General features: G+C 37.3%; 1 protein-coding gene across 1 annotated transcript in view; it reads left to right on the forward strand.

Moving 5' to 3' along the window:
- LOC136871815 (DNA (cytosine-5)-methyltransferase 1) overlaps window positions 1-14,946 on the forward strand; it is a 211,873-nt gene that overhangs the window by 85,425 nt on the left and 111,502 nt on the right. The window contains exons 9-12 of the mRNA XM_067145426.2: window positions 2,402-2,549; window positions 3,186-3,322; window positions 10,132-10,314; window positions 14,196-14,348. Coding sequence (XP_067001527.2) covers window positions 2,402-2,549; window positions 3,186-3,322; window positions 10,132-10,314; window positions 14,196-14,348 — 621 coding nt within the window. The remainder of the gene's footprint in view (window positions 1-2,401; window positions 2,550-3,185; window positions 3,323-10,131; window positions 10,315-14,195; window positions 14,349-14,946) is intronic.

The raw sequence follows: 14,946 nt of genomic DNA on the forward strand, positions 1-14,946 counted from the left end.
AGCTGAAAAGCTAAGGCATCATAAATAATTAAGTGGTGAATCTAGGTGAGGTTAGGGCAGACTCCTATATAAAAAAGCAAACGAACATTACAGGAAATTTAAGCTGGAACGGAAATCAAGAGTACTTACCCCAAAGTGGCCTATCCTGGTAGCGAGGCGCCGCTGACGGCATCAAAACTTCAGGCGGTCAAGAGATCGAAGACTGACAGACAGACCGCTCACAGACCACAGACTGACCAGTCAGACCATGAAATGATGCCTCGCTCTCTTTATAAGAGAAACTCTGGCCTTGGAGTAGCCAATCAGAATGCATGAGCCCGCCTATTGTCACCCAGATTCACCAATCACAACTCTTACTTCAGTCGCGAACTTTAACATACTTTCTTGAATACATACGATCGCGAATCTTCCATTTCCAGAATAGTCAGAAAATACTTTCTAGAACACATAACAAACAAAAGGCAACGCACCCTATTCAAAAATTCATGTGATAACTTTCTGGATACTTCCAGTAAATATAGAACTGAAATCTACTATTTACAACCAACCTATGTACAGCAATATTTCTTACACTGTACAGGTTAGGTACCTGAATTGAATACAAATAAAATATTCTATCACCACACTTCAGATCATACAGTAAGTACTACGGAAGGTTTACAAATAAAGTCTTTAATAAACACACTCCACTTCCAATATATTCTACACCTGTGACACCAACAAAGTGTTTAGGGCAACCAATGCATCTCAACACAGCCCACATAGCAGACCTCGGACAGAGTCAAAGTCATTTTTTCAAGATCATAAAACACCAAGTAGAGAGGTTGCTGTTTTCTGCTTGTTTTTTCTTGGAGTTGCCTTGCAGAGAAGATCATGTGTTCCCTCTTGAGGCACAGAAACCACACTGAGACTCCAGGAGAATCTTCTCTGAGACAACCTTGAGACATCTAAGTAGAATACTTACAAGAAGAGTGCCAACTGTGGACAGCAGGGATATACTGCAGTATTTGCCACATGTACTGCAATCACTTTCTTGAATATGGCGATGGTTACATGCTTCAGATCACCAGTTACTTGCTTTCTCAGATTTAAAGGATTAGTGTGAAGAGTCTAGTTTTTAAAGATAGGCCTCCCCCTTGAATCAGCTTCAGTGGAATGTTGTTATGTCCAGGTGTCTAAGGCAATAATAACATACATGTCTAAGAATTAAATTTAGGCCTTCCCCTAAACTGCCATTTCACCCAGTGTGAAAGTTGTTTTTAGCCTAAACTGTAGTGACTTATTCTCCTTTACAAACAATTGATTTTAATTAAATTCTACTAAATCATTTTCTCATGAATGATGCATTGTGTTATAGACAGAGATGATGGGAAATTAAAAATTTCTTTTCGTACTTACGGTGAATGTGACCAACACAGAAATACCATTCTTTCAACATTCTGAGCAATATTCAGATGAAACTCTTTATTTTAAATGTATGGATGAAGTTCAGGTTTGAAAATAAGTATTCACAACAGTACACTGAAGCAAATTAGGCCTTCTGATTTTTTTTTCTTTGGAGAAAAGGAAACAGACCCTCCCCTGAATATTGATAACCCACCTCAGAGGTTGACACCTCTGCGCATGATGTAGGAAGGCCGTATACTGAATCCCAAATATTCTGTGAGTGAAAAGTTGTGCTGAATTGTTGAGATGTTGTCTTTTGATTCCACAAGAGAAGTATCCTAGACTGACTGACGTTGAATTTGTTTGAAAGCCTATTTTGCTTCAATGTAATTTAAATCCTTATTTTTAGTATGAACAGAAATAAGTACAGAACTAGGTTAACCAATGAATCGTATATAACCAACATAAAGACTGTTGTTCAGAAAAATTCCTGCTAAGTTTTACACTAAGTAGAAACATGATTGTAAACTATTATATTTTTGCAACTATTTGCAGTATAACTTATTTTATACCTTAATTTCATTATCTAGAGCTTTTTTTTTTTTTTACCGATACATTTATTCACTAAAAAAAAAAATTATGTTGGACTGCAGTTGTTTAAAGGGTAGATCATTTGTAAATGTGAGCGAGCTTCTTTATAGATCACTGAAGCATCTAGGTTGTCAGCCCCAGATCTACCACTTGCGTGTCCGTTAATGAGGAAAGAAACCAGTTATTGCTGAGGACCTTAATTAAGGCCACGGCTGCTTCCATCCCACTGCTAAGTATATTAATCGCAGAAACTTAATTACTTAATTAGGTCCTGTACAGAGTTTGAAATTCAGTTCTGTGGAATTGTATTGTTCATGTGTCATTCTATGTTGAGTCCAGCTTTCAGGAGAGATTTTTCTTCCTTTATTCTTTCCATATCCTGGATGCCTATTAAACTGGTTACATTTTTTTTTTTTTTAAACAGGATGGCGATGCGTCGAGCAGTTGGCAGGTCTGAGTTCAAAATGCCTAAACCTTCTGCTTGGACTAAGGCTACTACCACACCTTTGGTTCAAGATGTCTTTGAAACATTCTTTCCAGAACAACTTGATAAAGATGCGGAAGGAAATAAGGTGAGTAATTGTTCTAAAACTGAGAGAATTCTCCATTGGTCTTATATCTAGTTAGTATTTGACTGAACATATAAAATCAAAGCAGGGGTTCTCCTCATTCTAATACTAGTTCTAATTTCCTTCTTTCTCCTTCAGTGAAAAGGAAACAAACTCCCTGAATATTCAAAATGATCACAGGTTTTGTTAATTTCATTGTTTATCATTATGAATACTGAGATGTTAGATTTCATTATATCATGTTGTGCCTAAGACTATGGGGATCTGTTAGAAAAGTTCAGCTTAAATTATAACCTATCAAACACCCTTAATAAGAGATCAGCTTTTATATGGTTTATTCAAAGAGATAGGCACATTGTCGTTTATAAATCAATACCATTTATATGGAATTGAAAAAGTTTGATTATATTGTTGACATCATTATTCTGCTGTGTATCTGTTAATTTAGCAGACAAAGCAGGAAAGCAGGAAGAAACATAGTTTGTCCTTGTCCTTTTAATGTTTGACTTTGTCTCTCCTTCCTTAAGTTCCCTCATCCTACCCTGGCCTGTTTTGCTTATCCTTTACACATGTTCTGATTCTCCTCACTAATTTCTTGTCTTTGACCTATTCTGCTTAACATAAGAAGTGTGCTTTCAGGGACAAGCCCCTCGTCGTCGTCGTTGTGGTGTTTGTGAAGCTTGTCAGAAACCAGATTGTGGCACTTGCGTTTCCTGCCGAGATATGGTTAAATTTGGTGGCTCTGGACGCAGCAAACAAGCTTGTCAATCAAGAAGGTATTACTTCTTAAAATTCATATTGTGAGATTGAGGTTCACAAATGATTTGTGGCTCTATGTTCTATTAAATATAGTATGTTCTGTTTTCGTGAAATTAGATAAAAATTTACATAATATTTGTTGAGGAATCATACAGTATAACCCTGATTTTGCGTGACCTCAATTTAGCGTAAACCCGCATTTAACGGAAGAAATTTCTAGTCCTGAAAATTATTCCATAAGAGCAGTGCAATTTTATATTCGATTTAATTGTATTCACAATAGGGCAAAACCTGCATTAGCATTAAGAAAATGTTAAAATTTTCAAATATTTATTTCCATTCATTTTGGTTAAGGGACATTGAAAACCTATGTAAAAGATGTCATAAGGTTGCTAAGGATGATTCAAGGCAGAAGAGGAATTTAGAGTGCGAGCACTCGGCTAAAGTGAGATGTTGGACTCGGATACACATTCGACCGCAGCCACTGTAGCAGAAGAGAACCCCCGTTTCAATGACAATGTTGTTATAAGCTTCGAAAATTCCTGTATTAATCTGAGCTATAGCCTTCCGTTACAATGAGAACTCTTTTACTGATTCATCCGTTATTACGGGCAAATTCGGGCGTGTTAGTTTTTATCCGTTATCAATATTCATACACTACTCCAGCGTTTATATTGAATGTGATCGATCATTTTCAGCATCGATTCCTTACTATGCACAAGCAAGTCGATCTTGAGTGAGCCTGAGGTCTCTTCATAACTCCGACTGGTGTATACAAACATCGGGATAACATGTTTTTACAATAAGTCCAATGACAGCAGTTGTTAACTCCTTAAAAATAAAGGATGAAGTAAACAATTGCTTTTAATATTATGTACTGAAATAAAATAAGAATGTGATACTTCTCCTTTTCAAGATACAGCAGTGTGCATAACTAATTTCAGAGGTTAGGTTATATAGCCTACTTTCACATCTTGTTAAATTTCAGATGGTGGTGGTGGTGATTATCGTTTTAAGAGGAAGTACAATTGGGCAACCATCCTGTATATAACACTAATCAGAGAGAAAAAAATTTCAGAAAGGCTGTTCCCAGGGAAATGTGTTTTCATAATATGTGTGCAGTAAACCTAGGTTAGGTGACCCTGTTTGAATGAAGAAAATGGAAATGTTTGCCACAAGCCTGTGGAGTGATGCTATTACAGTTTTTAAGAATTAAACTGAATATGAATGTTCAGACTATTGGAATTACAAAATACTTCCTAATGAGTAAGTCACTGCTTGGAAAACATCCGTAAAAGTGTTTAAACAGATTGCTGTTTCATACCGATTTTTATGTGTTTTTGTGCGATTTTGGTATCTTTCCCGACTTTTAAGGAAAATGTGTATAATGTTATAAGAACAACCTTAAACCAAAGCTGTTTTACATTCACCGACAAAAATCTGTCAAAATGAAGGACGAACTGTAACTACAGTACAGTGTGTAGAGTAGATATCTCCTTGTTATATTGCTGTCACTGTGTAAATGTATGATGGTACAGTTTATGCTAATACAGGCAAAGATCTCTGGAAAAGGTGTGCTTTCTACTGAAACCTCAATTTAAGGTAAACCCCCGTTTAAGGTTAAAAAAATCATGTCCCTGTAAAAATTTTAAATAACGGTTATACTGTAGTTATATCCCATATTGTCACAATGAAGGTCAGTAAAGCCAGCCGTTAACGGAGCTTTCATGGACTGAAAAACTGTCTGTATCGGAGACTGCAGAAAACTTCTTGTTGATATTTGTATGAAGATAGTTGTCAAAAGTCCCTTCCTTTCAAGTTTGTTGGAGGGGCCAGCTACTTCAATCCTGCAATTATGACCAATTCGTCTATTGGGATCTGCAGGGTAACTGCTGCATTAGAAGTTCTTGTTGAGACAAAACAATTATCTCGTATGGAAGCTGATATTGCAAAACGAGACTACTTAGATTTCTCATCAAAGGGCATCTCAAGTAGTTTGATCCCAAAACCGATCGATTGGACGATTTTCTTAGCAATGCCTATTTTCAACACAATGTTTCAAAAGAACTGATCCACTTCACACAAAAAGTGCTCGTTTTGTTTCACGGCAACGCTACTGTAGAAAGAGGTTTTTTTCAATAAACAAAGAATGCCTAGTAGAGAATCTTCATGAAAGTAGCTTGATTGCGGAGCGTCTGGTGTATGATGCAGTATCTGCAGCTGGTAGAGTATTTATTAGCTGTCAGTGTTTTGAAAAAAGTGATCCCTGCAGCCAAAAATGCAACAATGCCATAAGACCTGTCTGTGTCGGTGCGATGTAAAAAAAAAAACAAAAAAAAAGAAAAAGAAAACAAGCAAACCTTTCTGCCACCAAGTTCAATAACAATTCACTCTCTTGGAAAGTCATATTAGACTTCTTTCTCCGTGTCTGCTCAATAACGGACATAATTTATGCAAATTATTTGCAAACCCCGGATGGAATCAACAAGACAACTCCAAAGTCTTGGAATCAAAAACTTGTTTACAATTCGGCGGTAGTGGCGGCAGCACGTAGTCATTTATTTCATTTGATGCGTCGCTCTAGCTGGCTCAGCGAGGGATCCAGTCGGTCGTGGTTTCCTGTACGTCAGTATGAAAAAATGTGGTTCAAACTGAGATTGAAACAAAAACTTGGTTTTGGGAAACCGAGATAATAAGTTCTGTGGTGAATACGGAAGTGAGCGTTATCCGAAATAATGTCATATCCGAGTTTTGAAAATCTAAGATAACAGCAAAAGTTACCGACATTGGTGAACCCGGTCCTAGAACACTTCTCACACGTGGTCTCTTTTTACTGGACAGTAACACGAGCGATAGTGGATAATTCTTTTCGTGCAATGTAAACACTTGAAATAGACACACTGGCAAAATCTGATGTTAGTTTTGCGATACAGTAAAACCTCGTTAATTTGAAGTCTTTGTAATACAGAAATCGGACTTCCAATTATGTGATTTCGAATTAACAGCCATCTTGTAATTCAGAAATGCCAACCCTCACCAGTTTTTGCAGATTCTGCTTTTCTGCGTACTGCCTGCTACGTGATATTGTGGCTTTCCTTAAAACGCTGAATACAAAAGAATTCGATTTCACTCTATTTTCAACTGTGAAACACACTATAGACACACCGAAGTGAGTGAAAATGTGGAAAGCTACCCCTGCACGTTCTGGAAGATGCTTTCTATCGTGACGTGGAGAAATTTTGAATTTAAATTACTCGTAAAATACTGTACTATTTAAAAAAAATATGTAAAGTCAGTTTAGAATTAAAAGTCTAAATTGTTTTCTGTTTAAATATGACATGGGGACAGTATTCTTCCATCTATGTTTGCACAGAGCATAACTGTACGATCAGCATCGAAAACTAGGTGAGCCAGGAGTGTGTTGGCAACCTTGACGCGAATAAAACCCGCACCCCAATATCGTGCCTCGAATTTTTTTTTTTTAAATGTGCGGGGATTATTCGCGTAAATACGGTATTTAAAACGGGCAATTTGTCAACTTTTTGTCTTTAATTGTTTTAATAGTCTTACAGATAATTCTGTATTCATTGAGACTGTAATTTTTTTTTTTTTTTCAAAGCAATAGTTGTATACATTTTCTAATTAAAGAGATCTAAAATCAGTGGGTGGAGGTGGAGGGTTGTGAGGGGAGTAGGGAGGCCCTGAAAAAAAAAAAATTAAAAAATTGTTTGTATTTAAAAAATCAAGGCTAACTGAATTTACTACAGATAAAATATGCATTTGTTGGCAAAAAATTACAAACCTGAAATCATCAAGGGTGTAATTCTTCCTAGAGGACTTTTTAAAAAAAATTCATAGCCTTAGGTACTGGAATGTTGCTGATAGTTATACTGAATATACTGGAAATATACTGGAATTTTGAAAATGGAACTCAGTAGACACCCTGCTATTGAAATGTGAAGAAAATTTAAACAAAAGATCACTCAAGGAATGAAGGGGGGAAAAAAGTCCTGAAGGTGGAGGGGGGTTGAAAGACTAGGCATTGAACGCCCCGATATCGTCGAAATAAAACAAAAATCTAATGGCCTACAATTTTCTAAGCCCGTAAAATTTATCAACAATAATATTTCACTGACTGTTAGTTGAGGTGTGTTCTGTCACTTCTGGTGCCACTTGTCTCCCCCATATGATATTACTGCTACAGTTACAAAATCTATCACCCAGCAAGTGGCTGTGCAGTGTGGGTCACATGGGTCTCAGCTTGCATTTGGGAGTTAGTCAGGTGCGGCGGGTCTATGTTTGCCACGTTAGCTGGGCTAACAACATCTAAAACGAATGATCAACGAATATGACTGCATAATATAAATTGTTTATTTAATCTTTCTTCTTTTCCTACCGCTTCGTACATGGGGATTTGGCCCTGTTTTACGGCAGGATGCCCTTCCTGACGCCAATCCTATATGGAAGGGTGTAATCACTATTGCATGTTTCTGTGGTGGTTGGTAGTGTGGTATGTTGTCTGAACATGAAGAGGAGGGTGTTGGAATGGACACATACACCCAGTCCCTGAGCCAGAAGAATTAATCAGAAGCGATAAATAATAATAATAATAATAATAATAATAATAATCGTATGGCCTCAGCTACCGTGTGCAGACATTTCAATTTGACGCCATCTGGCTGTCTGCTCGTCAATTTCGACGTTCCGTTTTACTCTAGGCCCCCACTAGATGGCAGACCGAGTAAACCGAAACTCTCTCGGGCGTCTATGGCTAAGATTTAATGAATTTTGTCGGGTAAACACCAAATGTGTCACCAGAGATCTTTTACATGCCGACATCGTACGACATGGAGTGTCGAATGGACTTTTTTCCGCCCTTCAAAAATCCGACTACCTCTGCTGGGACCCTCTGAACCGAAGGCCAGTACGCTGACCATTAAGCCCGGATAAATTGTTTATTTAATGTCGTATACTATATTATAACAGCCACAAAACCTAATTATCTTCCACAAAGTACCACTTTATGCGATAAAAACTTTGCATCTGTCAAATGATGAAGACATGCAGACTGTGTGCTCTGCTGCTTCGTCGAGGCAGACACGAGGAGCTTGAATTCAGTCGGGGCATGCTTGCGCATTCAACGCACTCGAAAACACTGCACATAGCTGACCATTCTGGCAACTAGGCTCGCGTGTTTGCCGCAGTTGAGAGGCTAATTTAACAGTATTCGTATCCAGTATTCAGTGGTGATCGCTAGGAGCGCGTCTTGTACTTGCTGTGGCTTTCAAAAGCCATGTAAACAGGCCAACACCACTGATATTCTGTACAAAGCAAGACCCGCTCTGCAACTTACCGAAAAATTCAGAATTTTGTACACACCTGGTCGGGAACTCGCAGTAGATGAAGCTATGATAGGTTTCAAGGGAAGATTTATCTTGAAACAGTACCTCCCAGAGAAACCCACCAAATGGGGTATTGCTGACAGTGGAAATGGCTACCTACTGAAATGTGAGATTTACAAGGGGAAAAAAGAAACACGGGACCAGCATTTATTATTAGGAGAGCAGGTGGTTTTACACCTGACAGATTCATGCTGGAGAAAGTGGCATTACATTTACTTTGACAACTTTTTCAGTTCTGCAAAACTGATGAAATTATTGCTAACCCGTAACACCTATAGTTGTGTGATGACGAGGGTAAATGGAAAAGGTTGGCCTGAGGAAACCTGCGCAGCTGAAACTCAAGTGGGGAGAATGTAGGAAAATGCAAAATGAGGGTGTAACAGCAACAGTCCAGCAAGATAAACGTACTGTTTTTATGCAAAAATTTATGCTGTCAACAAATTCAGATTCTGTGAATGATGGTACAGTGAAATGACTAACCGGTAAAGGCAATGAAGAAATAGAAATTGCTTGTCCTCGTGCTGTCATAAATTACACATGGCGTGGACATCAGTGATCAGAAAAGAGAATACTACGGAGTTGGGAGATCGTCTAAAAAATGGTGGAAATTTATTTTTCATTTTGTGATCAATGTGTGTGTTATGAACAGTTTCATTTTTTATAATATGAGTAACCGACCAGCTCTCACAGCTCATGGAAAAAGACAGCTGAACTTCCAGCGCAACTTGGTGCAACAGCTGATCGGGAACTTCAAGTCCCGCAAATGTACGGACAGGAAATGAAGTTTACCCATCGGCTGTCCATCCCCTAAATTATTTAATTCTCTTGTGAAGATACTTGGTCATGCCAAAGTGTATGATTTGTGTTTACGAATGAAAAATAGGGCAGCTCCTTCGAGAGGCAACAAACAACATTCAAATGTAAGCAATGCGATCTACCACTGTGCAGGACGGGGTGCGTTCTGGAATACCACCAGGAGTGAAATGTGGATGTTCAAAATTAGGATGAATACACCTGTATATTCATTAATCATTTAGGAACAAAAATAAAAATAAATTACATTTATATCTTTATTCATTTGACTGCTACTTATTTTCTTTTAAACGTTGGTATTTATGCTGTTGTGCCTATTGGGATTTAAAGGACTCTGTCCGAAAACACGCTTGTTACGGCCGGGCATCCACCTTTAAATGGTTTCCCATTTTCCCCTTTCCTATCCTATCATTGCCATAAGACCTATTTTTGTCAGTGCGATGTAAAGTAGATTCTTTCGTAGGTCTTTTTTGTCTTGTATTATAATTTTGTTTTCCCTCCCATAAATCAATAAATTTATTGTATATAGTATATGCTGGTAAATAGCTTGGTTCCAATGTATTTACATACACTTCAGTGGAGGCTTAATCATATATGTATGTCTGTTATAGGTGTCCTAATCTTGCTATTCAGAATGCTGATGATTCTGAAATGGAAGATGAAGAAAATGATCAACCCTTGAGAGAAAATGAAATCACAGAGAAATGTCCAAAAGTCAAGGATCTTTCAAACAAACGTGAAGTTAAATGGACTAATACCCTCTTGAAGGAAGAGGAGAAATCAAAGTACTATCGGTATGTTGGTCTTTTCTTAACATTGGTTTCTAATTTTTTCTGTCTTCAAATGTTTTCATAAAAGGGAATTTCTTTACCATAATTATTTGAGTATATAAGTTGTACTTCAGCAGCTCATTACCTAAATCTTTTTTTAAAATGTGCAAAGATGTCTCACTCTTGTTAAATGTGTTGGATCCTCCCCCCTACCCCCTCCCCTCTTAGCAATATTTTGTAGAAAAACAAAACGCAATGCTGGAGAGATTTTCAGTTAAATTTTCTCTCGGCAGTCCATTCTACTCTTTGAGCTGTTTGGGGAGAGAATTTTTTCTTTTCCTCTGTAACCATATTTCACTTCGTTTTAAATGTGATGCCAACATTCCTAATAGTGCAGCAGTTCTATACTCAACATTGTAACAGTAAGCTTTGAAGGGAAGGACTTGATATCAGGATATTTTCCTCTTGACTTAGAAAAGCATTCATTGTCTCTCTTGTCATCTGTAAATTGTGAGTGGGTCTTCTAAAAATTGTAAATCTTTTAATTTTTTCATGAAAGTTTTAAAACCGTACATACGCAAATATTCTGCACACATTTTTTTCTGGAATTTAGTGAAGGAAAACGTTGGTCTGCATAGTATTTGAAATAAGGTTGGTACTGCTTCACTTAACCCTAGAACTGCGGACCGTCTTTCTGGAAGACGGTGCACTGTTCCGTCAAGTGTGATCGTCTTTCTGAGAGACGGTGTCGTTCTTCCGCCGTAGGTTTATAATTGGTCACTAGATGGCAATAATATACCAGCCGAATACTTATACTTTTATCTTCAATATTGAAAGTCTTTGAGACACAAACATCGGTCTGGACAAGTTTATTTAACTGTAGAAGTGAAAGTACTTTCACATGTTCTTAGAATCAAGATGGCAGCCCGCTTTGTTGACGATTCTGAAATCATGCACTCGATTTTTGAAGATCTTAGTGACAATACTGATGGTGGCAGTGGTTATTGTTTTAATTCCGACAAGAAAATTATTCCTGAAAATAGTGAAAGTGACAGCGAAGTACAAGGTGCCTCGGAAGTAATGGGAATTTCCGATGACCGGAATGATGTTCAAGTCGGTGCAGGTTATGTTATTATTGGCAGTACATCAACTTGAAGAAACCAGCGAAGGGATAAATGTGAACTGTTGATATTTTTGCAGATTGTTATAAGGAATTTGATCACAACACAGGAAAGAAGAAATTGACCTAAGAAAACTATGATAAGCCGTAGGTTCGAAATTCGTGTAAAGAACTCAAAATTCGTTTCGATGAAAGTTTGAGTTTTATTTTGCAAACGAAATGAAAAGTGGATAACTGTGGAGGAATACGTAAGAAAATACTTGTTCGTTTCAGAATATCATGTTTCAGAAATAAATTATTTATCACAAATTCCTTTATTTCAGCAAAATATTTCAACAGTTTCCTTTGTCTAAAAAAATTTTTAATTGCATTTTATTATAGTTATAAATCGTGGTAATATTTTTGTTATTTGTATTATCTTCATTTAGATCAGTCTTTTGGCTTTCTATTGGTATATAATATGGATTTATTAGGATTAATATGTGATTACAGGCATGATTTTATTTTCATGGTGTATTTTGGGAAAAATAACTGCAGCATTTGACAGAAAAACCTGCAGCAGTTCTAGGGTTAACAATGGATTCCCTTATGCTATGGTGCTGTCCGAACTTGTCCGTGTGGCATCAGTGGCACGTTAGAAGTGAAGTGTATATCAGATATTAAGTATGGTTAGAAGTTCTTGTAATCACCCGTTCAAGGGTAAAGGAAAGCTTCGGGTTATTGAAGATACAGAGAACATTGGAAACCACAGAGCAGGAAAAAAGTCAGAAAGTTGTACTCTCAACTGGTGAAAAAACAAAACACACCTTCACATAACAAATAGAAACACCGGGTCATTTTGTACAACATGTTCCTGTACAGCTAATACCAGATGGCACACTCATTAGAACACCACATATGCAAAACTAGCCAATTACAAATGAGGGACTTGGGAGTAAATAATGGTAAGAGGTATGTAACATGTTTTGAGAAATAGAGAGAAGACATTTCTGGAAAATATCATACTGTAATTCTTTCAACAAACAAGGGCAATAAACATGTTTTTACAACATTTGGGTTTTTTAAAACTTGCCTATTTCAATATAAGAATTTCATCATTGTTTCTTATCTCAAAAAATGACTAATTAAATTAATGTTCATGTGTACTTAACATTATTTGTGACATAAATTAACACACTTAATACTGTTTACATCTGTAAATGCTAATGATTTTTAAAACGTTTTAGTCTTCAATATTGCCATCATCTTGATTATATTATGTCTGATATAGATGTTGATTCCCATAGGGATTCTGAAATATTTGTCCCGAATGAGTAAATTTATAATATCAATATAAATGGTCCGTTATTGGACATTATAAATTTTCCAGCTAACTCATTCCTGGTTGCCAGTGTTTCACCCTCGTGTGCTAGGTTGGGCTCATCAGTTGGTACCTAGCTCACCTACCAACACGCTGGATAGTGCATACCGTAGAGGCCACTGCGTAGGCTACTTGGAGCCATCGGCAGTGCCAGTGCACTAAGAGAGACTTTGTCTCTTTACCAAAAATTGATGCCTGGTTAGCTATCAGATGATATAGATATTGATTACCATCTGAAAAGATCCCTATGGGATGTTTATTCTTTCCACGACTTTGAGGCCATCCACAGCAGCTTGTTGATACCAGGTAAAGAGTACAACTTACAGCTCGCTGTATGTAAATTCTTTCTGAGTCTTTCTTTTCTCTGTGGGCATTCCAGGTTTTTCTGTTTGCTCACTATTTCGTGTTTGTTACTCGCAATGAAATTTAATGTTGGTGGTATTAAACCCTGTCATTTAGCAGTGTCGATCTTCTTTTCAGAAGGATTTTTCTCCAATAATTTGAAGTCTTTCTTCTAAGGTTCTGACTTGCTTAGAAGGTCGCATCATTTTTAACTACTCAAAAATCCACACAATCTGACTAGTCAGTAATAACTGTGCTCAGCAATTGAAGTGAAGTACGGTGCTATAAGAACTTAGGCTATATCCCAAACCTCACTTGCCTAGGAATACTGGAGCTTGAAACTCTGGTAAAAGTAAAAGAAGCGGCTTGGACGATGTCAGAGTGGTTAACCATGCAATGTGGCGCGGCTTGACTCTGTCACAGAGGTTAATCGTGCAACATGGCGCGGCTCGGACGATGTCATAGTAGTTAGTGATTCAACATGGTGCAGCTCGGATTATGTCACAGTGCGCCTCTAAATTACATCAGATATCCCGGGAGCGAGGCGGAACAGGTGAGCGTGTTTATTGATATGACTGTCATTTGGGATATAGAATTCGTCGAGACAAAAATTGATGAGTGATAGATCCAGAGAAAACGATACGTTGAAGATTGATGAATTACATTTTTTAACCCATATTGTATTGGATATGTTTTTGGGACTGAAAATTATGAACAATAAATACACAAAAAACTAATATTTCGGGAGCGATCGATTGAGGTTCCACTGTACAATTTTTGTTGAAAATGAAATGCTACCATGAAGCAGGGACATCTCCCCGCCCCCCAATAGTCCCTATATTCTAAGTTGAAAGGTGATGTCCATTATGTGAATAAATATGGTTTAAAGAGAAAGAAATGCAATTATTCATGCATTAAAATATTTAAGACGGGTTTGTGATTGTCCAGTGTTATATGTCCAATGAAATTTTGATTTAAATGTAATTTTCAGTTCAGATTCAGTGTTGACACACAAATTGAGACTGAATACACCAGTTTTTATCCATGTGACAGAAACCTTGTTAGTGTTATTTTTCCTTTCAGATCTTGTCTGATTGATGGGGATGAATATACTGTTGGAGACTGTGTTATGATTGAACCTAATGATCCTGCAACTCCAATGCATGTTGCAAAAGTTCTTTATATGTTTGAGGAAAAGGCAAGTGGGAGTAAACTGTTTCATGCCCAGTTCTTCAGGTGAGTTGTATTTTTGATATTGCATTCTTTTCTTCTTCTTTGTATGATGTTTCTTCCTGTGTTTTATCCAATTCCAGTTAAGGCAGTTTTTCTTCTCTGATTCGGAATTTGGAGGTTCGTCATCTTGTATGTTATTGAAAGACCCTTGCTCTTGAATAAATAATTCTTATTTCTTGCTTGCTGTCTGCAGAGATGCCAGCTACTTTGGATTTCTCACAGGTACTACTGCACTGTGGAAGTGGTACTGCTTGTTATGGATTTTACGATTTCATTGGTTTAAAACTTCACTATAGACCTACTAGCTCACTTTATCATGTTCAGCTGTGAAGTTATGTACCATAACTTGTAAGAGACAACCCTAATATATATTTATAAGAATTGTGCGACATTTTGCTTTGCGGACGTAACGATGCAGTGGTACTGGTTGAAATTTCAAAGGGAACAGTGTCACCCCAGAAATGCAGTCAGCTAATCTTTCCAACCAGAGAATAAAGTAAGTGTAAACAAAACCACCGTGACTTTTCCTTCTTCATCCACCCGCATAGTACTTTGTCCATTTCTACATTTTAAAACACTAAGTTAGCTGTTTCTGGAAGTA

Source organism: Anabrus simplex, chromosome 4 (assembly GCF_040414725.1).
Source record: "Anabrus simplex isolate iqAnaSimp1 chromosome 4, ASM4041472v1, whole genome shotgun sequence".
NCBI classification, from domain to species: Eukaryota; Metazoa; Arthropoda; class Insecta; order Orthoptera; family Tettigoniidae; genus Anabrus; species Anabrus simplex.